Raw genomic sequence first — 23,469 nt, 5'->3', positions numbered from 1 at the left:
GGGAGGGAGGGAGGGAGGGAGGGAGGGAGGGAAGGAGGGAGGGACCAGAAGAAGAGCTGAGACCTGAGACCCCAGGAACTCACTTTCAGCTAAGCCCTTCCTTACTAAATATTCCACAGCTTCCCAAAACAGTGCCGCCAACTGGTGACTGACTGTTCAAACACACGGGCTTCTAGAGGTCAGTTCACATTCAAATCACAGCTTCTGCAGACTTACTTGGTGGTTGGGTTTTCCCCTGAGCTGCCCGGTGCTCTGCTGGCATCTGGCCATGCCCACAGCAGTGGACAGGCTGTGTGTAATCTTGGAAACATTATAGGTGACAGGTTAATTTCTGAGACTCTGTTATCACGTGTGCCATTAACTCTGCTGGCTCTTTGTGTGGCTCCGGATGTCATTTTCAGTATGCAGTTGCTTAGATAGCATTACTTTGACATCTTCTAGCCTCTTATTTCCTTTTCTCAAGAGTTCTGCAACTATGTGAGATGCCGTAGAGCATCTTCCTAACTTACCAGTCTCCGGGATCACAAGGGTCTGGAAGCAATAGCAGATGGCCACTTATTCAGCTTAGTTCCGACTGCACCTCGGAGATGATCCAAAAGCTTACACTGAGAAGTGTGTCACGAAAACAGCTATGCATCTTCTTGAGAAAATTCTAGAAGCCACTGAACTACACTAAGAGTCGTAGGCAACACCGTTCTTCAGAGAATCAACTAAGGCTGTGGCAAACACTGTCCTTCGCAGACCAACCTCAGAACTGACATTCAAAAGGAAACCGCACCTTACCTGGCCCTCAGGACCAGATGAGCAGTCTGTGGATTGTGGATCGGCCCCATCATTCAATGCCATTCAAAAGCCAGCTTTAAGTTACAGCAGCTCTGCTCGCTGTGACCAAATATGTAAGTTGTGGAACCCTTAAGCAGATTATTGAATCATTCGTTGTGACACAGGGAACCATGAACGAGTCCCTACACTGAGGTCATTCTGTTTGTTCTAGATCACTTTGGCACTCATTCATGCTTCCAAGAAACTACATGAATACAAGAAGATTTCTACAGCTGAACAATGTGCAACTTGGACAACATGAAGCTCTATAAACCCATGGAAGCAAGCCTGTGAGAGGCCTCGTGAGCAGCTTGCAAGTATCTCCCAGGAGAGGCTGGGGTCAAATGGTGCCAGAAACAACCTCTGATAGCTACTTCTCCTGAGTTTAGGATGGATGGAAGCTCCAGGGACCTTTGACCTTTGGATTCTATATCTGAGGCTATTGGTTATTGCATATTATTTTGCATAAGTTTGTCTTACTTTAAAAAAAAAAAAAGGCACCTCAGGGATGATTTCACTGCAGTCATTGGGCTGACACAGTCAACCTTGACAGACTTGGGAATCACCTGGGAGACACAGCTCTAGGAGAGTCTATGACAGTGCTGACTAGAAGATTTAATGGTAGGGGGTTAGGGGAGGGAGAAGACCTGAATGAGTAGGACTAATTCACAGGTTGGGGTACTTGATTGAACAAAAAAAAGGATTAGCAGCAACATTCACACTCTCTGCTCCCTGACCTCAAACACAACGTGAGCCACCCCAACCCCCCATGACTTCCCACCACAGTAGACGATACTCCACAAGCTAAAAGCAAAATAAGTTCACTCTTCCTCTCGTTGCTTTTTGTTAGGTGTTTTGCCATAGCCACAAAAAAGGCAATTAGTTCTCTTGCTCTTTGGAGAACTATGACATGGTGCTGAACAGTAGGACATGGATTTAATGGAGCTGGTCACATGGCTTGTCTGTGTCAAATCAAAAGATGGCCTATAGAGTACCCTGTGGTTGTTTATTAACATGGTCCCTTTAAGGCCCTGTAGTGGCTATTTCTGGTTGTCAACTTGACAATATCTGGAATGAACTACAGTCCAAAATTGAAAGGCTCACCTGTGATCCTGATCTAGAATCTGGGAGATACAAGTTTCTGACCTGCATCTTGGCATGGAGATCTTGAGGCATAGTGGCTATGAATCCCAGGAGATCAAGGCAAGGAGATTTCTGAGTTCAGGGTCATCTGGGACAAAGCAAGTCCCAGATCCAGGCATAGTAGTACACACCTTTAATCTGGGCCACATGTTTACATAAGGACATTGGAAGAAGGAAGATTTTCTCTTCACCTGCTTGCCTTGTGGGACTGAGCAAATGCTAGATCCTTGGACTTCCATTCATAGCTGCTACTGACCATTGTTAGGGAGTTGGTCTACAGACTGTAAGTCATCAACAAATCCCCTTACTATATAGAGACTACCCATATGTTCTGTGACTCCAGAGAACCCTGACTAATATAGGTCCCCAACCACTGCAGACCACCAGGCTCCCAATTGCCTCCTCTCTCAACTCCTCAAGGTAGATATTACCGCTGCCCACATGCTTTCTGCTTGCCTGACATAGTCACAAACCAGACCGGAAGCCCATGAGTGTGTGACACAGACATACCCAAACATGGCGACCAGGAGGTTGACCAGAAGGATGTTGGTGGAGAGCATGTAGATGCACACCAGTGGGATGGTGATCCACTCAGGGAAGCGGGGCAGGTTATGCTCATCCAGCTCCACACACAGTGGCTTGGACTCATTTCCTGAGAAGGTGCAGTGGGAGAAGTCATATGTGGTACCTGTGGGAACAGAACCAAGAGACCAGTGAGGCCCCCTTTGGGAAAGCAAGGCAGGCCCGGGGATGTGGGATCAGAGTCATTTGATGCCTTGGGTACAATATGCAGAGTCCCCTGCCCATTGGACAGTTTACTGAGTGGTTTATTTCCACTGGAAAATAGGGACTTCATTAAGATCAAGATCAAGGGAGGAGGATATTCTCGTTAGCTTCAGTTGACAAAGCCTAGAGTCATCTGAGGGAGTCTCAATGGTGGTGGTGGTGGTGCCAAAAATAGTATGAATGTGTCTGGGAAAGATTGTCTTGATTGATGTCGGGGGGGGGAGGCTCAGGCAAGTCCACTGTGGAAAGTGCCATGTCTAGGCAGTTGGAAGGGGGGTAGGAGTAAGACCTAGACAGTGGGACAGCTAGCAAGCAGCATTCTGTGAGTCCCGCCTCCAGGTCCCTGCCTCAAACTCCTGACTTCTCTCAGTGGTGAATTATGAGCTAGAGGTTTCCTTTGGTCAGTGTATCTCATCACAGCAACAGAAAGTACAACAGGGACTATGGATGTGTTCTGTGCACCAAAAAGCACCCAACCTCCTCAGTCAGCTTAAAGATTCAACCTGCAGAAAATCCCAAAAGGAAGTGGGCAAGATGTACTAGGGCCATGATCTTCAATGGATACACCCAGAGACAGCTCCCTGCAGAGAAACCATCTCTGAAATGAACAGAAGGATGAGCAAGTGACAGTCATATGAGCACAGGGAAGGGACAGGTGCTCAAAGCAGTGGCAACAGCACACACCAGGGCCCGGTGGTAGGAAGACAGAGGGCTGCAGGAGTAGATTGGGCAGTGCTGCATGGCTGGATCACTATGTTCATAATGAAAGCCATGACACTGTTAGAGGAGTCGATCAGAAAGCAACTCTTCACCAGAGGAGTGCTGCGGCTGCCTCATGTATCTAAAGGATGCAGGGGACACAAGGAGAGTGCATAGAGGCCAGAGGACTGGTGAGAAGGATGTTCCACACGGGGATGTCATGGGATTGGGAAATCAACCAAACCAGTTGAGCACTAGCATCTAGGGGCAGTGTCAGAGCAGGTATTGTTTGCCAGCTTGATGGGATTTGGAGTCACCTAGGAGACATGATTTTGGGCATGTCCATGAAGGTGTTCCTAGAGACTTTTCAACCTTTAGAAGAGGCAGCTCCTTCCCATAGGCTGGGGTCCTGGGCTGAATAAAAAGGAGGAAGTGAGCTGAGCATCAACATTTCTGTCTGTCTGTCTGTCTGTCTGTCTCTCTCTCTCTGTATCTCTGTTCTCTCTGTCTCTGTCTCTCTGTCTGTCTCTCTGTCTGTTTCTCTGTCTGTCTCTCTGTCTGTCTCTGTCTCTGTCTCTGTCTCTGTCTCTGTCTCTGTCTCTGTCTCTCTCTCTCTCTCTCTCTCTCTCTCTCTCTCTCTCTCTCTGCTTCTTGATTATGGATGTGCTGAGACAAGCTGCCTCGCTCCCCTGCACCACCATGCCTCCCCCATCATGATGAACTGTACCCTGTACCCTGGCACTGTGGAAGTGTGGGCCTAAACAAACCCTTTCCTCCTTAATTCGTCTCTGTAGAGGTTTTTGTCATAGGGACAGGTGAAAATAATCTAGGCCTGTCAAGGACATCAGAGCTCTGATGTGACATGGATAGGGGGTATAGCTCAGTGGTGGAACACTTCCCTAGCAAGCCCAAGGCTATGCTTGGTCCCCAGCACTGGGGAGGAGGATCACAAAAGGGTTCTGATCACTGTGGCCTTGGCGGGAAGAACCCAGCACAGCCCTTGGAGGAAGCCCAGGTCTACAAGGGAGGTGAGGTCCTGTTACTTGAACTAGCCAACATGGATCTCTATGAGTTCAGAGAAAGCCACAGACAAGGTCGCTGGCTCTGAAGAGAGGCACCCAGCCGGATCCTCAGTTCTCAGTGCTGACATCAGAAACACAGTCAACGGGAAGACTGTGACGTGCCAGGTCGTATAGGAAAGAGCTCAGATGATATGTGTACCACACCTGCCTGCCCCGGCCCCTCCCTCTCAAGTGCTGCTCCCTCATGGGACTCCACCCACCAGTGTAAAGCGCTGTCCTCAAATAAACTACATCACAATGCCAACTAGAGGGTCCCGAGGACCACTCCACCCTGCGTGGAAAAGACCTGGACCTGTTTGTAAGAGTTGAAAGAGCTTTCATCTGAGGAGCAGACGCTGATGGAGGGAAAATCACAGGGAGTGAATGCCACCTGCCAAGCCCAGCCCTGGCTCAAGGAAACTGTCTGTCAGTATAGTTTATGCTGGCAGGATGAGAGATGAGAAGTCAGGATTACTGTCAGCATCCCCAAATCCCTCTACACAGTCCACCCAAAACACGAATTTGTTTGTGCCCCATACCTGACCTTTACAGCCTGAGCGAGGGTACAACAGAGTCACCATGCCACCGTTGGTCTCTTCACAGCCTGCTGGACAGTGGGCTAATGATGGAAGCTTCAACCAAAGGTTCTAATGTCAATCTCCCACATGCTCTTTAGTAATAAATGGGAGCCTGGACACTGTGGTCTAAAGGGAAGTACAGCTCACAGCACTCCAGTGTGAACCAGCAAGGACTGTCCCACTCTACCTGGTAGCATAGCTGTAACTTAGAATTGTTACTTTTTACAAATCTTGGGGTGTGGCTCAGTTGGTAGTCTGCTTGCCTAATTTGCAGGAAGCCCTGGGTTCCATCCTCAAGGCCACATTAACCAGGCATGGTGGTGGTACATGCCTGCAATCTCAGCAGGGGTTGGGGGACTAGGGGCTAAAGGTGAACCTTGACAATGTAGGGAAATTGAGGCCAGCCTGGGCTAGGGGTCTTGTCTCAAAAAATACTGATAAATAAAATCCAAAGACTTAAAGATCAAAATGGGGACAAAGTAAGACATTATTTAGAAGCAGAGACAGAGACAGAGACAGAGACAGAGACAGAGAGAAGGATCAGGGATGGGGTCAGAATATCAACCCAATCACCCCCAGGTCCCCTCTACCCAAGCAGAGCCCAGCTTACTATCCACGTCACTGGGCACCTGGCCAAACATGGCCAGGTAGGGCTCATAGATGACAGAACGGAAGATCCACCGCCAGCGCTGCTCATTTTGCCTAAGGATCCCCTGTCTGGCCACGCCGAAGGCCACCATCCACACAGCAAAGAGAAACAGGAAGAAGAAAACGTCGATCAGCTGCCAAGGGAGGAGATCGGGACCGTTAGAACCACACCCACAGTGGCGGGCTACGCAGCCTGACCCTTCCCAACCAGCCACAGAGACAGGCAGAGAGAAGTTCCAGGAGCCAGACAATGTAAGCTAGCAAGTTGCCTGGCCACTTACTTAATTTATCTTACATTGACTGATTGACTGACTGCACTGCTGGGGCTAAGAGCTGGGCCTTGCACACGCCAAGCAAGGGCTCTACCACTGGGCTAACCTCCCAAATTCCTAGCCACTAATGTAGAGACAGCTTTGAGCTGTCTGTTCCCCATAATAAAACCCAACGTCCTGCACCTTTGCTTGCTGATCTTCAAGCAGCTGAGATCCAGCTTCTTTCGAGTGAGGCACAGTTCAAAACGCAGAGGGCCTCTGTTTGGGAGGAACTTTCTCCAGCCACACCTGGTGGTACTTGCTGTCTTTCAACCCCCAAATTATTTCTGCAGAATTACTTCTTAAGAAGACAAAAGCATCCCTTGGAAGACTCCAACATTTTACTTTTTTTTTTTTCCCTGCTGTGTTTTGCACACACAGCTTGACGTCATGGTGACTGGATGTCTCAGATATGCTTTGAATTGAAACCACACACTCAACCTCAGGGTTGGAAAGGGATGTCCACATGAGCTCATCCAGTGGCCCATCTGATTTCCAGACAAAACCAGCTCTGGGGAGCAACACGCCCTGCCTGCTATTTCTTCCTAGCCTGTATGTAAAACAAGCCCGTGGTCTTTCTCTCACCTACAGGGTGTGGCATTCAGAGTCTAGTCATCTCTAGGCATCTGACTCCCCATTCATTGTTAGAGAAGCATGCTCACCTCCTTGAACTAGAACAACCCCAACCATAAAAACGGCATGAAAGCCCCTCCCTACGTACATTCTGAGCAAGCTGAGAAGTGTGAACTCTCAGGAAGCCCCAGAGACTTGCTGGTAGCAGGATGCGTGAACACTGTTGGTTCTTTAAAAGAACCCTCTTTCCTAAAAATCTTCCCTGAAAGTGGCCTATGTTAAAAACATAGCAAAAAAAGAAAAAAGAAAAAAGAAAAGAAAAGAAAAAAGAAGAGAAAAGAAAAAAGAAGAGAAGAGGGGAGGGGAGGGGAGGGGAGGGGAAGGGAAGGGAAGGGAAGGGAAGGGAAGGGAAGGGAAGGGAAGGGAAGGGAAGGGAAAAAAGCAGCGCAAACTATGCTGTGGGCAAAGACTCTGAGCATGGCAGGCATGGCAAGAGAAGGCCACCCGCCAGGGTTGCTGGCTCTCACCATCCGCTGCAGCATTATAATCTTAGGTCCCAAGTTCCTGCTGACGGTGAAAATGTGGATGAGCCTTAGTGTGAATATAATGTAATCCAGACAGAAAATGACTCGCCCAGAGTACAACGAGCTTTTATTAGAAGAGTGGAGCCTGTGGAGAGAAGAAGAGGGTATGTGGGACAAGGGACAACATTTCCAAGTTTAATGTCACATGACTGTGTGTGTATATTCTGTACACACACACACATGGGTTCAGGAAATGGTGGGTGCTGCCATCCCCTGCTTTTATGGGTGTGAACGCAGTCCTCATGCTGATGTGACAGGCCCTTTGCTGCCTGAACCACCTCCCTACCTCACTTTAGGGCCTTTGATGATCATTTTAAACTTACCTGTCCTCTACACACTCTAGCTCTGAGGTTTGCAGTACACACTGGGACCTGGAAGAGTAACCACAGGGCCAGCATACTGGCCAAGGTCACCTTCAGTTAAGTGGGCCAACATGAACTAACATTGAAAGACGCTAAACATCCCCAGTGACCTCTCCTTGGATCGTAATTATGGCCCCCTCCAAAACCTGTCTGAAAAACTAAAAGGGAAATTGTCAAGAACTCAGAATGAGGAGAAACTTATGGAGGCCAAATTGTGTCACCACAGGGAAGAGGCAATAGGCTCTTATGATCACCTCTGATGGGGAATGAAGTGACAATCCAGGCCCATCCATGAACTTGAAGTGTCCCAGATTTATGCCTGAAGTCACTTACCGGAATACAATACCCGCTATGAAGTAGAAGAGTCCCAGGGTATCCATAACGTTCCATAGGTCGGTGAAATAATTTACTCCGTTCATGTACCACTGCAGCAAGAGACGGACAGACAGAGCAATGGGCGTCGTGTACACCAGTCTCTTCCAGACTTGTAAGTGTCCACTCAGTTTCTCCCAGGGCACTTCTGAGACTGTTGGTGTCAAGCGAGCCCTACCGGAACCCCACTGATCCAAGGGGACCAGAAAGATAACTGCTCCCTTAGACATGTGCTGCCATCAGAGCCAAGAAAAGGAGCTGTGTTCTCCCATCCTTCAAAAATGAAGCCATAGGGAATGAATGTGACCTGTGTGGAGAAACATGGGACAGCCCGGTGACCACGGACAGCGGTGTAGACTGTGCCCTGGACAATTGCAAAGTGTCATCCAGTTGTCATCACCATGGAGTTGTGTATTTACTGTAAATATATTATCTCTGACCCACACAACAGAACAACTTGATTAGTGAAATCTTTTAAAAGATGTCTACAGGGAAGAAAGATTAATAATTGGGCTCTGTGGTGGTTTGAATATGCTTGGACCAGGAAGTGGCACTGTTAGGGAGTATGGCCTTGTTGGAGGAAGTGTGTCACTGTGAGGGTGGGCAATGAGACCCTCCTCCTAACCACGTGGAAGCCAGTCTTCTCCTATCAGCTTTCAGATGAAAATTCAGAACTCTCAGCTCCTCCTGCACCATGCCTGCCTGGATGCTGCCTTGATGATACTGGACTGAACTTCTGAATCTGTAAGCCAGCCCTAATTAAATGTTATCCTCGTTAGAGTTTTCTTGGTCATCCTGTCTGTTTGCAACAATGAAACCCTAACTAAGACAGGGTCCACACACTGGATTTTAAGAATGCCAACCTAGCTGTCTGATCTTTTCATTTGCCTACTTGCTCAGAATCTGGCTATTAGGAGCCTGAGGACCAGACCCCAGGAGCAGCTCAAATAGGGGACAGAAGATTCAGTGAGGTGCGATTCTGATTCTCATGTTCATGTTCATGTCTTCCCATGAACTCACCCACCAAGTCTATTTGGTTCTCATATATCCTATGACCTTCTCTGTCTCTGACTCCAAAGCCTAAACAGGATGGCTTAGGTGCCCATCCTGGGGATAGTGAGTTTCTCAGATCCACTGAAATCCCGCCAGCTGGGATGTAGGATGCACAGCTTGAGTCGCCAAAGGAGGGGAACACAGCCAGATCGCAGTGGAACAGTGAAGTCCCCCAGGTCTGGGCAGCCTGGGTCAGACCATGTTCCACTGTGAGGAGACAGGCTCAAGGTTAGGACCCTGGGGAGGACACAGGAGCATCCATTTACCTGGGCAGTGCTGATCCCCAGGGCAGCAAAACCCATTGCTACTCCATGCTTCGGAAGACGAGAGTGGAAGACGAGAGTGGCTGGCACAGGCCCTGCCCACCTGTTCTCTTTTCCATTCCCGCTGGGAGGCTGGTACACACTGATCTGTACCACCCCAGCCCAGCCTCGCCTGAGTGACTTCAGAAGCCTGGCCATATTACAGAAACAATAGACAGAAGAGGCCTGGGCCACAAGAATGCCACTACAGGGAAAAAAGATTTTGTTTTTGTTTTGTTTTGTTTTGTTTTGTTTGGTATTTTGGTATTTTGGTTTTGTTTGTTTGTTTGTTTGATTTTTGTTTTTTGTTTGTTTTTGGTTGTTTTGTTTTGTTTTTAATGAAGAGAAGCCTCTTGTCTAAGGGGGCAGAGTGCAGCACTAAGCTGTGTTCCTGAAATACCAGGATGTGTTCACCATCTCCTCCCCACTGTGATAGCCTCATAACTGAAGGAGCTTTCAGAGAAGGCAGGGTGGAACTTACCACACTATAAACAAACATCCACAGTGCCTGCTTAGCTCCACTAGGAGTCGGTTAACAACTGTGTCTTCGCTGGGGACTGTTGAGGTCAGCAGTCCCAGATTAGCTGTGAGCATCCTGCTCTGGGCAAGGGACGTCCCTCCTCACTGAGTGCCTGGGTATCTGCGTCCCAGGCACAATCTAAAACAGACAATGTCCTGTTTAGGGGTTTCCCTGAGTGAGTCTGGCCCATTAAGATGGCACAGGCCTGCAGGGTCTTTCCTTGACTGAAACAACCCAGTTGAAGAACATGCAGAAACAAAGGGAAGCAGTGCCCTCTAGTGACAGATTTCTCAAAGACAGAGCCTCACAGTTGTGGTTCCAAGAAAGGCCACCTGGGTTTCTCTGCTCAAGGAGCTGAAGGGGGCTGCAACCCTGCAGGTGCAACAACAATATGAACTAACCAGTACCCCCTGAGCTCGTGTCTCTAGCTGCATATATAGCAGAAGATGGCCTAATCGGCCATCACTGGGAAGAGAGGCCCCTTGGTCTTGCAAACTTTATATGATCCAGCACAGGGGAATGCCAGGGCCAAGAAGTGGGAGTGGGTGGGTAGGGGAGCAGGGGCGGGGGGAGGGTATGGGGAACTTTCGGGATAGCATTTAAAATGTAAATAAAGAAAATATCTAATAAAAAAAACAACAAAAAAAGTGAAGGCAGGATCCCTCTGTATGGTCTCCTCATCTCTGGCCTCAGTAGTCCCATAACCAGGGTGACCCTCAGGAGTGACTTACCAGCACCCTGCTTGTCCTTTCCTGTATTAAGAGCACACGTTCTCAACAACATGACAATAGCAGCTCTGGCTCCCCATACGCACAGCAAATGAACATCTAAAGCAGATCACCCTGCTTGATGCTGTTCTGTGGACCACCAGCGCATGGGTCAGGACCTAGGGGGCTCAGAGGACTCCCTGATGGGGTCAGTACAAGAGGAAACAACCTGACCCAGGTTTCTGCTTCTCTTAAGGGTCTCTTCAGTAGAAAATGCACCCAGACAGGGAAAGCTCAAAGAAATCAGATTACTGCACACCGTGTATTTGCAACGCCCGCTGGGCTTTCCCTCCCTCTCCCTGCCTCATTCCTCCCCTGTCCCTTCCACCCCTCTCCATCCAATTCTCATGGCTTAATCCCCTATCGGCCATGAGTCAATTGACCCTCTGGTCCAGCAGTTCTCTGAATGGCGAGAGTCCCTTGGCTCTGATTATCACACACAGAATACCTCAGCTCCACTCTGCTAGTGACACATCACAAGCCAGAAGGAAAACTTGGAAGCCAAGGCCGGCCACAGGGAGAGAGGCCATATGGGAGTGCAGTGGGCTGAGCTGTACCTCTAGACTTAAGTCCTCAGCCCTCTGCTTGGGAACGTGACCTTGTTCAGAAATCAGGCCACTGCAGATGGAGCTGACAGGTCGAAGTAGAGTCCTGATCCAAAATGACTGTTGTCCCCAGGAAACAGAGAAATTAGGACACACCTGCACATAGGGAGGGCACCATATGGGCATGAGGCTGCGGGTCAGAGTGTCACATCCATCAGGCCACAGAGTGACAAAGATGGCCAGAAAACTTTCAGAAGCCAGGGAACAGCACAGCAGAAAAGCCTCCTTCACAGTACTATATGGGGTCAACCCAACCCACACCTTCATGTTGGACTTCCGCCTTCCAGAACTATAAGTCAGTATACTGGTACTTGGACCATCCTCTGTGCTTTCTTCCTCCACCTCTGCTGACGTTCCACCATCTTCCACATCATGAAGACAGGCATATAGAACACTGGTACCAAAACCCTTCCCAGCCGTCACTTCCATAGCAGACATCATTAATTGATTAAGACATGCCCTTGTAAGAATTGACAGACAGAGGACCCCAGAATCCCCCGAAACCCAGGAGTCTGCACATAAGAGTCTATCAGAGAGAGTTGGCATGACAACATAAGCCAACTCAGTGTTCTTAGACTAGTCGGGGCAAAGGCAGTATGTTTCCCCTTCAAATCTCTTCCACCCCCAGGCCTTGTACTTTGTAAACTGTAAATACCCCAGGAGTTGTGTACCTAGCAAATACTTGCTAAGTGGGTATATTTTAAGGTTCAGGTCCAGAAGAGACAAGAGAGTGACAGATGAATCTGAAAGGACTTGCTGAGACATTTTCCACCATGAGTCAGGACAGCACCTTCTTCACCAACAACAAACATTTCTTCAACATCTGCTACCTCAGTGTAATGGTTTGTATATGCTTGGCCCAGGGAGTGGCACTGTTGGGAGGTGTGGCCTTATTGGAGTAGGTGTGGCCTTGTGGGTGTGGGCTTTAATACGCTTGTCCTAGCTGCTTAGGAGTCAGCCTTCCACTAGCAGCCTTCATATGAAGACGTAGGACTCTAAGCTCCTTCTGCACCGTGCCTAGATGCTGCCATGTTCCCACCTTGGTGATAATGGACTGAACCTCTGAACCTGTAAGCCAGCCCCAATTAAATGTTGTCCTTTGTAAAAGTTGTCTTGGTCATGGTGTCTGTTCACAGCAGTAAAACCCAAACTAAGACACACCTGCTCTATGGGGGCTGGGGTAGAGTTTGGATTCAGTGGTGAAGCAAAGATCCCAAAATATGCACATCCCAGGAAACTGACGATCAACCATTGCTGGGGACAGGGGACTCTTGGGTGGAGAAATTTGCTCACTGATTGGGCTTTGAGCCCCAGTGACTCGGCTTTCATGAGTCGTTTGGGCGGGCTTTTGATGATGCAGGTGCTCTCTTGACATTTACCCCAGTAAACTCACCAGCTCCATAAACCAGCCTTGTGTGGAATCGTGTCCCATCGGGATGAGCAGACATGTATCCACATCTCCCTGGAAAGAGCGACGACTATGCACTTGCCTACCTGCCTCACTTCATCACAGAAGAGGACAAAGACCAGGGCGTAGAGGATCAGCTCGGGGGTGTGTGGCACCGAGTGGAAGTCCATGAGCAGCACATAGGCAAACAGCAGGAGGAAGGCGATGTAGAAGACGACGTTCCAGGAGAAGACCACGAAGGGCGATGTGAAGAAGGCCACATAGTACCATAGCAGCTTCTTGTGCTTGTCAATGGGTTTCTTCCTAGACAGAGTCAGAGGCAGGGGAGTGTCACCATCACATACACTCGCACACACTGGTACACACTGGCATACACTCTCTCACATACTCAGGTACATTTATACACACCGACACAGTCACAAATATACATCACAAACACACACACTTGCATACTCACACGTACATGCATGCCTACTCACACAGACATATGTACTCACATACACACATACTAATACATGTGCACCCACACAGTCACTCACACTCATGTTCACACACTCACACATGCACTTGTACATGCACACACACAGAGACACACAGAAAGGAGGGATGGGGGGGAACCATGGCTTGCTTCCTACCGTAGACAAGGAACAGACAGGACCAAACTGGATCCCAAGGCTGACCAAGCCAACACTCAGCACCCTCCCCCTTTTCTGATCAGAGAATCCAAATTCAGCCTCAGACACTGAAGACAACCTCAGTACCACCTGCTTAGGAAAAGCCAGGGAAGACGCCGGGCTAAGCACACAGATGCCACGGTGAGCATTCCAATTACACAAATGCTCAAAAACACTCAAAGATGCTCACACACAAGATTAGATGCCCAGTCCACACCTAAATGATACGAGGCCACAGCCCACCAGGGGGATGATGAATAGACACAGGATAATCTTCCAGTTCTTCGTGTCTCGGGAAATCTCTCCATACCATTGCTTAGAAAGGAAATTCTAGGAGGAAACAGACAGGGAGCACAGGTGTTTATTGATGTAAGTATATGGGGGACAGGACAAGGCCCTTCTCCTCAGTCCTGCCCACTCCCGAAATATCTAACATCTTCAATCTTTTAGATATTGTCTGGATTTTAATGCATGAAGAAACAACTTAAAATTCTGTTTGATTTTTAAGGTTTTTTTTTTTTTCTAAGTTCAGTTCTGTGAGCTTTAAAAGAGCTGGTTATGTGAGTGAAAATTCACCAAACCTATGAATTTTTAACTACTATAGTTTTTATCTGTGTAAGCTTACAGTTTAAACAAGCACGTTTCAAGCCCCCTCCTCTTTGGGGACACTAAGTTTAAAGACAGGGCCAGTGCAGTCTGCTGGGTCCCCAGGGCTCCTGGCTGGAGGCAGGTGGGGTGCTTTTATTTGGAAGCTAAAAGGAAATCAGAAGAGAAAGGGCTGAAGTAAAACCAAGATGGAGTGCACAAAGACAACTGCTGACTCTCCTCACCAGCCCCCAAAAGGTGGGGCAGAAAAGGGCTTCCATGATGGCGGAGATGGGAAACATCACACTGCTACCAAAAGATAGACGAGGGTCTGACTATACCAAAGCAAACAAACAAACAAAATAATAAACCTCACAGCTGGGGGGAAAGCCAGCCAAAGGGGGTTGGGGGTGGCATGAAGAAGGCAGAGTAAGGTAAAGCTGAGGTCCACTAAGAGACTGAAACTGGTGTGCTCTGCCCACAGACCTGTACCTCCTCTTCTATTAGAAAGATGGCAAGCACCAAGTGCTTCTCCTGTGCACCCTGCTATATCCTCTTGGGGCTGCTCCACAGATGCATGCTCGACCAAGGAGGGGCAAGCTGGACCCCGGAAAGAGCACCCAGTAAGTAGCATGATGCCCCTGGGACTTGCAGCACACTCTACAGGGGACCCAGAGGCTGCCAAGAACTCCCAGGGACACCACCCCTCTCATCACAACAGGTCTTCTCCTTCCTCCCACAGCTCACTGCCCACTAATCATCTCCAGCTCAGCTCTAGAGCAAACTGCTTACAGCACCGCCTCCTCATCTGAGGTCTGTTTACTGGCCACAACGTAAAGTCTGAAGCAGGAGGCAATCTGTAGAGGATTAAATCCCAGTGCTCCAACGTCCTACCGAGCAAGCATGGGAAATATTCTAGCACGTCTCTGAACACGGAGCCCTCAATATAAAATGAATGATGCCCACTTCCACATGCACGGTGCAGATAAAACACATAACCGGCATGGCTCATCTGCATCTCTATCTGGTTAGACTTAAACATCCCAGTGCAACTGCAAACATGGTTATAAGCTGCTGCTTTGATAAACTTGCCTCAGGAGGAGCTTCACCCATCTCAAGATTTCTCCATCACTCATAATGACTGCGGTGGAAGCAGCTGACTGCTGACCTCCCCTTTCTTATAGAATGTCATGGCATCACCATGGCAACTCTCTGACAACCCCTGTTATTTCTGCTTGAACAGGCTCCTGGGTGTGAACACCTCGCCCCTAGCTAGTGGTGCTGTTTTGAGGAGATTCTTGAGTCTAGACAGTGGAAGTGGGCCCACTGAGGGTGAACCCCTTAGAGAAATAGCCTAACCCAGTTTCTAGTCCCATTTTCTGCTTTCTCATCATCCACCAGGAGTGAGAAGTGTAACCACCATGAACTCTACCATGTTGGACTAACACTGTGAACCCAGCTACATCTGTCTTCCCTTAAGTTGCCTCTGTCAGGTAACTTAAGATAACTAATATAAACAGAAAGAGAACTAGTATAGACAACTATGCCCACTTCACAGATGAGAAACTGAGGTTCATCATCTCACATCTACTTCAGTAGAGCAAGACCCAGGCAGGGCACCCAGCATTATAATGCACTATTTGCTTTCTGGAAGCCCCAACAATTCTTTCTCCTTGCCATGCATCTTGGTTTCATTTCTGTCACTGTGATAAAATGTCCTGACAAAAAGCATCTTTGGGGAGATGACGGTTATTTTATCTCTCATCTCCACCTTATGGTCCATCATAGCAGGAAAGTCAAGGCAGGAACTTGAGACAGCGAGTCATGTCATATTCTCAGTCAAAAGCAGAGAAGTTATTTCATGCTTTGTGTTCAGCTCACTTTCTCTATTCTTATACAGTCCAGGGTCCAAATCTAGGGAATAGCGCCACCCATAGTAGGCTGTCTTCTTCCCACACCAATGAAGCTGATCAAGGCAACCACAAGGCAGTTAAACTGCCCACAGACACTGAACTAGGCAACTGATCTAGGCAATCCTACCCTGAGACTCTTCCTAGGTGATTCCATAATATATCAAGTTGACAATTAAAACTAGGCATCACACTGTGATTTGCGTCTTAAATATTTTTCAAAGGTCCATACCCAAAAGTCATAGTTTCCAGTATGACACTTTGGAAGGTAGTGCAGTCTTTAAGAGGTTGAAGCTTAGGGGAAGGATTTTAGACCATTGAGGGTTACACCATTGAAAGGACTTTGGGTCCTCCTCTTTCTCACCATTTGTTTCCTGGCTGTCATGAGGTAAATGTCTACCCCATGTTCTGGTCATAATGTCCTGCCTTATCATGAACCCAGAAGCAGTGAGCACAACCTACCATAAACTAAAACTCCAAACACTGTGAGCCGAAATAAACCTTTCCTCTTTTTATGTTGCTCACCTCTGGCATTTTACTACAGTCATGGAAAGCTGACTGATGCATCCCTATGCCATCTCTTGAGGTAATACTTTCCACAAAAGCTTAATGTGTCATCATCTTTCACATTGTCTCCCAGGTACTACCTCAGTGGTTTTTTTAAATAAAGGTTGGGAAAAGTGGACTTTTAATGTCATTTTCTTCATGCTACTGTTAGCCTATTCCTGGGTACATTTTTCAGGGCCTGGCTTTTTCTTACCTGGACCCCAGGTTGAGCGATGAAATGTTGGTCTGTAGCCTCCACTGCCAGCTCCAGACAGTTGCTCCCACCCCAGGCTTCGCAGGAGTAGACCAGTAGCTGTTCTGCCAAGTCTTCATCGCTGCTGTAACACTCAGTGAACAACTCTGTATCGTCAGGGTAGGGAGAGCCGGACTCAGCTGGCAGACACGAGATGTGGCCTGCCTATCCCCAGTCAAAAACTGAACAGATTGGGCACAAGGATACAGGCAGACAGAAGTATAGAGAAAGCTGTCCAAATGTAAGCCTCACTACATGGGCATTTCTTTAGACACACATAATCAGCAGGGCCCTTTAATGCAGAGGGTGTTGATAAATGCTTATGAAATTCAGCTGCCTTCAACACCTGGCACAGCCCCTTCCCTTTCTGATCCTTTCTCTACCTCTCCTTACCCAAAATAGCTCCTACTACCCTCCCCTCCACCACCACCGCAAGCCTTCTAGGTGAGATATAGTGGCATACACTACAGTGCACTTACCCACTGCTCGGGTCTCATACTCATTGGCCAGTTCCTCCGATTCCCCAGCAGCGTTGATATCATTCTTAACTTTGGCCAGGGTCTTCAGAAGCTTGCTGGCTCCCAAGGCTGCCAGAGTACAGCCTTTGGTCTTTTGGGGGGGGCAGGGTGGGAAGATGTTGATTAATTCATAATCTGTTGAGGTACTAGCATCAACGTTAACTTTTTAAAAGTGTAGACAAGCAGAAAATGGCAAAATCTACTATTCATGGTGATACAGTCAAGTCTGTAATGAGCTTGGAGCAGACTCGGACCTCAATAAACTAACCATTCAGTGTTCTTGTATGCAGAATCAGCATATAAAAGGAAAATACTTGGACAAATATTACAAAGTATTAAGCTTCTAACAGCAGGAAGCCTGGCTGACCCACGATCTCAATTTTTTTTTTTTTTTTGGTTGTTTGAGACAGGGTTTCTCTGTGTAGCNCTGGCTGTCCTGGAACTCACTNNGTAGACCAGGCTGGCCTNGAACTCAGAAATCCACCTGCCTCTGCCTCCCNAGTGCTGGGATTAAAGGCCTGCGCCACCAGGCCCGGCTCCACGATCTCAATATTATCATGCTGTAACATCCAAGTTACAGAGATAAAGAGAATGAGAACACTGGAAGGCCTGAGCCATCTAACTAAGGCCGTGTGAATCCAGCAGCATAGGGCTGAAGTGTAGACACCGGTATCCATAGATTCATTTAAAGAAATAGTGACATAGTAAACCACCAAGAAAATTCTCAATAAATATTTCAAAGCAAAATTTTTACAGCCCCCCCCCACCACCTCCTGGTCTATAATGGAATAAAGCTAGAAATTACTATTTTTATTTTAATCTTATAATTCAGTGCTAGGGATTAAACCTAAGACCTTGTGCAAGTGAGATAACGGCTTAGACATTTTCTTAAGTTAAATTTCAATATACTTCCTATACTTGGGGGGAAAGTTGTGCACAGACACCTGGGGAGCAAGAGTGTGCTGGAGAACCCCTATGTGACTCCTTTCTGGGGACCACCCATCCTATGTACATCCCTGAGTACATGCAAACAGGGGCACAGCCATAGTCCTGAGCACCAGATGCCCCAAATTCTAAATCAGACATATGGAGTATAGGTTAGACCAGACTCCTACAGCACAGCATGCATTTGGCCCCTCGCATTCAGTATGGGACTGGACATTACCTGCTCCCAAATGACCTTGGAGAGTTCCCGCTTGTTCTGAAGAATGGCCCAGATGAAGAGAGCTTGCAGCGGGTGCCGGGTGGTGAGAGATGCATCCTGCCAGGGGTCAGAACATTGGGTCACCACATGCAAATGTAACCCACTTTAGGTATGCCATTCTAACAGTGAAATGGGGTGGTCAGGACGCCTGAGAAACTGGCTTTGGAAACCTCTGGGGCTTGGAGCTGAGTCCGTTTTAGCAGCTCGGTGGTCTGATTTTCGTTGCTCCGTGCCGCTCTCAGTAGGTGGTGTGATTTGACGGGAAATCTTTCATCTATCATAAAAGACAAAGTACAACTGTGCGGGGAAAGGATAAAGGGGGGGATTGTTGAGAGCAATTTAAAGACTGAATGACTCTATGCCTCTCCATGGCCTCTATGCCATGGAGAGCGTCCTTCCTCTCCGTCTTGTAGATTAGTTTCTCAGCTAGGAAAAGAAAAGTGCTCAGATTAAATCTAACCCTCCTGTGGCTTCTCCCCAATGGCCACCATGTGAAAAGGTGCTTGTTTCTTTGAACTGTTATTCAAAGATTGCGGCCCTAGCTCATGTTTAAGATTCTCTATCTTTCAAGGAACCTTTTCAGGTGGAAAAATGGCTGTGTGTGTCCTTCAGTTCCCTTCTTGACTTTACCGAACTCTAAACTGCACATATGAGACCCAGCTATGTGCTGTGTTTCAAAAATTTTAACATAAATAAATGTCAAGTAGAAGATCTACACTTCCACTTCAACCACACACTGAACTCATTTGCACGACACACACGCAACACACACAGACACTTAAAAAAAATCTCAGAGTTACAAATCACAGTGATCCAGTTTGGGTCCCTCCAGAAGAATTCTTGAGATAAGAATTGAGAAAGTGTTTTCTTTAAGAGGGTGAGGAAATGAAATCAAGAAAGAAAGAGGCCACTAGGAGACACACCGCCATGCAGGTGGCCATGGTGTGTGAGCAGAGACTCACTTCACTATGCCTCTGAGCTGTCTTCTCTACATGAGGAAAAAGTGGGGCACTCACACAGCGCTGGACTCCAACCAGAGCAAATGTTGATAATAATTGCTGATGCTGTTGGTGGAACCAGACCTGCCTGGACTAAAAAAGGAATCTCAGGAGATTCACGTCTTCTCTAATGGAAATATCCACTACTCCATTTCTTCACAGAAGAGCTACTGGCAGTCCTTCACTCTTTCACCTGCACAACAGGGACCTATTTTCATAAACAAGCTGGCATATGAGCAGGAGGCCATCTGTTAGTCTGTGTCCCCATCAAACAGCCTTGGAAAGTGTCACACAAGCCTCGTGATCTAGAAATGATGTAACTAAGCCACAGCCAGGGGTTAAAGCAAGACATCAGGAAACTTTCCCAGTGCCTTTAATTTTTTAGGAAAGATGGTAGAGAAAATGCATAGCACCCTTCTAGCTGCTTTATGGCAATGGGGGAAGGGGACAGGAAAGATGGAGGTAAAGAACTGAATTCTGGGAATAAGAAAGATGGAGGCAGAGACCTGATTTCTGGGAATGGGAAAGACGAAGGCAGAGAACTGAATTCTGGGAATGGGAAAGATGGAGGCAGAGAACTGAATTCAAACAGATAGCCTCACTGCTACATACATGGAGTTCCACATCCAAGTCCTCCCTGCTGCTTCTGTCCTCTTTCCAGAAGCTTCTACGGAAGTTTGCCACCAACTTCCAGACAAAGGTGAGGAGTGCGTCATTGTAGGAGTTCTTGGCGATCTGCAGGTTCCGGTACACTAGGGTGCTGAAGTGGGTGGAGAAGAGCTCTGTGAGGACTTCATTGGTGAGAAACTTCTGCAGGTTCAGGCCGTTCTCCAGAAAGAGGCGGACAAACTTTGGCCTGTCCTTTATGAGGGCCGTGAACATGACCTCCTGAAGGTCGGCAGACTAAAGAGACAGAACAGAGGACAGCTCATACCACAAGGCCAATGAAGAAAACACAGTCTCTGCATTCCAGCCACAAAATCCTAGCATCTTCAGCTTCTCTCTCCATCCCACTTTGACCATAGAATTCATATTTTTAGCATCTAAATGGGAAAGCAGCACAGTGGAGCCTTTGAATGTGGGAACACACTTTGAATGTGAATGTACTTATGTGGTGACATGCCCCACTTAGGCATGACATGGGCCAGGAACCGACTCTGGCAGAAAGCGCATCAGGGAGAAGAAGTCACCAGTGGGAGTCTACAGTAGATACTGTGAACCAGCTGCCAGTGCTGCCTGTCCACGCCACGGGCTCTGCGGCTATGCCTAGGTAAATTCTAACCTTCCCTACAGTGGCAGAGTTCTCAGACAGTTGCCAAAATGAAACCCATCAAGCCACATACTGTCTAGCAAAGATCTGAGGTGTCACAGTAGGCAAATCACTGGAACACTAGGTGCTGGCTACCTGTGTCGGTGTGTCCTGAGTGTCTGGTAAAATGGTCCTATTGAGCTTTCCCAAGAATCCTTTGATTCTTATTTATTTTTAGATAGGGTCTTAACTTGGTATCCCAGTCTGGCCTGAAACTCAGCCCATAACCCGTGCTAGCTTTAGATTCATGGCACTCCTCCTGTATCAGCCTCCCAAAAGCTGAGATTACAGGCAGAAGCTAGGCAGAAGCCATTGTCTAGTTTTCCTAAGAGTCTAAAGAAAGATCAATGCTCTCTTTTAGCCACAATCCGGTAGGTTTGCTCTGTACCGACTCTTAGGTGTATTATATGGCTTCCATGATATTTATTACAAGTTAGTTTCATTGCCAACACTCACAGATCAAAAGGATCATCAAGATTTTATTTTGAGCATCTAAAGGGGAAGATGCAAGGTCTGACAACAGGGAAACCTCCCTCAGAAGCCTATGGCATGTATTCCCAGGAACCCGGGCTCCCTGGCTCCCATTGAATCCATGATCCTCACCACCAGCAACCTACTTCACTCCCTCCATTCCTTGTCTGGCCCTCAGTGTAATGGCATCCTCGGAGCTTTTATATTGGCCTAGTACTGTTTACTTACATTCACATCTTGCCTAGGAGAAATTGTTAAGGGATCTTTGGGTCCTCCACTCTGTTTTTATTTTTTAATTTAATATTTTTAATATTTTTTTTTTACTTATTCACTTTACACCCTGCTCACTGCCCCCCCTCCCAGGCATACCCTCTCACAATCCTTCTCCCATCCCCTACCCTACTCCTCTGAGTGGGTGGGCCCCCCTGGGTATCCTTCACCCACCCCAGCACTTCAAATCTCTGCAGGACTAAGTACTTCCTCTCCCATTGAGGCCAGACAAGACAGCCCAGCTAATAGAGCATATCCCTAGTACAGGCAACAGCTTTTGGGATAGCCCCCGCTCCAGTTGTTCAGGACCCACATGAAGGTCAAGCTGCACATCTGCTACATATGAACAGGGAGGCCACGGTCCAACCCATGTATGTTCTTTGGCTGGTGATTGAGAGTCTGAGAGCCCCAAAGGTCCAGGTTAGTTGACTCTGTTGTTATTTCTGTGGATGGAGTTCCTGTCCTCTCCAGGGATCCCCGACTCTTTAGATCTCTCTGGGATCAGTAGGTAAGAGGTTCATCTGGGGAGAGTGATATCTCCATTTTCTCCACTGTCCTCTAAGCATGTGTCCATTACACCTACTATCTTGTATTTCATTCCATGTATGTGTGTGTGTGCCTTCCCATTGGCCCCACACTAGACAGTGTGAGGCAGTGGCTCTCAAACATGGGGACTTGCTATGCCAGACTGCTGGCAATCAATCTTGCTTTCCAACTCAGCAAGCTTGAGACAGAACATAGAAGTTTATACCACTAACACATTTCTGGGTTACATTGTCACTGGTCCTAGGACCACCCTGAGAGCCACTTGCATACAGGAAAAGAAAGGCTTTGCACACACACACACACACACACACACACACACACACACACACACATTTGTTTTCAAACCTCGATTCTACCAGTTCAATGAGTCAGAATAAGATTTCTGTCTCTGAGCCTAAGTTTGTTTTGTTCTGCTCTGTGAAAAGAAATGAGACAACCCAGGTCATGCTCTTTCAGAGATTCAAGCTCAGAGCAGCACCTCCCCCAGCAGACACCACCAGGAGCCCCCATCCAGTAAGTAGGTGTGCAGGTGTGTAGGTGTGCAGGTGTGCAGGTGTGCATGTACAGATATGCATGTGTGCATGTACAGATGTGTATGTGTGCAAGTATGCATTGCAGGTATGCATGTGTGCAGGTATGCTTGAGTTCAGGTGTGCATGTGCAGGTGTGCATGTGTGCAGGTGTATATATGCAGGTATGTGTGTGTTCAGATGTGTATGTACAGGTGTGTGTGCAGGGATGTATGTGTGTGTGTGCAGATGTGTGCCCCTGATAGTGCTCATGAAAAGGCCAGAGTAAGACATCACATCTCTCCCTTTCTCCCTGACCTCCTTATTGTCCTGAGGCTGGACCTCTAACTAAACACGAAGTTGGCCTCTTTGTCTAGCTTCTATAGCCAGTGAGCTCTTAGGATTTACCAGCCTCCATCCCTCGGTGCTGGCATCACAGACAGAGCCATACGCAGATTTCTATGTGACTGCAGGTGATTTGAACTCAGGGCTTCACGCCTGCAGAATAAATGCCCTAGCCCACTAAGCTTTCTCCACCATCCTCAAAGACATTAGCCTTGATTATGCCTAACTTTTGATTTTCACACAATTTCTTCAAATTATAATGTTGTATGATTCAATTTTTAATAATGGCTATATTCAACAACCAACCCCATACATTTCTGAAAACTTAGCAGCCAGCTTTTGCAAGCCAGTATGAGTTGACTCCAGTTAGTACTGTACTATTAACTCAACAGAGCATAGTTGAGGACCTTGCCCGTGGACACAAAAATAGCTACTCCAGCAATCAAACTCTTAACCTCCATGTCCTTCCCCCTAACCACCTTTTTCCGAGGTAATAAAATTAAATGTATAATGTTCACAAGTGTCTGTTTGTTTATTTACCATCTGACCTTATTTAAATAGAATAGTCTTCTCAGAGGGATTCATTTATGAATCAATTAATTAATGCAGTTATACTCTACTTTCCCTCCATTAACTAAAGTTGTGTGATGTATAATAGGCTTCATTATAGTGCAAAGACCAAACACCACACAATGTTTGCTAAAGGGATGAATAACTCAAAAATTCATGAGCCATTA

General features: G+C 47.5%; 1 protein-coding gene across 1 annotated transcript in view; it reads right to left on the bottom strand.

Moving 5' to 3' along the window:
• Trpm8 (transient receptor potential cation channel subfamily M member 8) overlaps nucleotides 1-23,469 on the bottom strand; it is an 82,110-nt gene that overhangs the window by 22,290 nt on the left and 36,351 nt on the right. Inside the window, exons 13-22 of the mRNA XM_021197912.1 lie at nucleotides 19,895-20,185; nucleotides 18,246-18,341; nucleotides 17,042-17,171; nucleotides 16,524-16,669; nucleotides 13,486-13,598; nucleotides 12,681-12,897; nucleotides 7,901-7,992; nucleotides 7,149-7,290; nucleotides 5,700-5,871; nucleotides 2,476-2,653 (exon numbers count right to left, since the gene is read on the bottom strand). Of these exons, the coding sequence (XP_021053571.1) occupies nucleotides 2,476-2,653; nucleotides 5,700-5,871; nucleotides 7,149-7,290; nucleotides 7,901-7,992; nucleotides 12,681-12,897; nucleotides 13,486-13,598; nucleotides 16,524-16,669; nucleotides 17,042-17,171; nucleotides 18,246-18,341; nucleotides 19,895-20,185 (1,577 nt within the window). The remainder of the gene's footprint in view (nucleotides 1-2,475; nucleotides 2,654-5,699; nucleotides 5,872-7,148; nucleotides 7,291-7,900; nucleotides 7,993-12,680; nucleotides 12,898-13,485; nucleotides 13,599-16,523; nucleotides 16,670-17,041; nucleotides 17,172-18,245; nucleotides 18,342-19,894; nucleotides 20,186-23,469) is intronic.

Source organism: Mus pahari, chromosome 5 (assembly GCF_900095145.1).
Source record: "Mus pahari chromosome 5, PAHARI_EIJ_v1.1, whole genome shotgun sequence".
In the NCBI taxonomy this organism is placed as follows: domain Eukaryota; kingdom Metazoa; phylum Chordata; class Mammalia; order Rodentia; family Muridae; genus Mus; species Mus pahari.
Note: the sequence above shows the minus strand (reverse complement) of the source record. Positions and strands in the feature narration are given on the sequence as shown.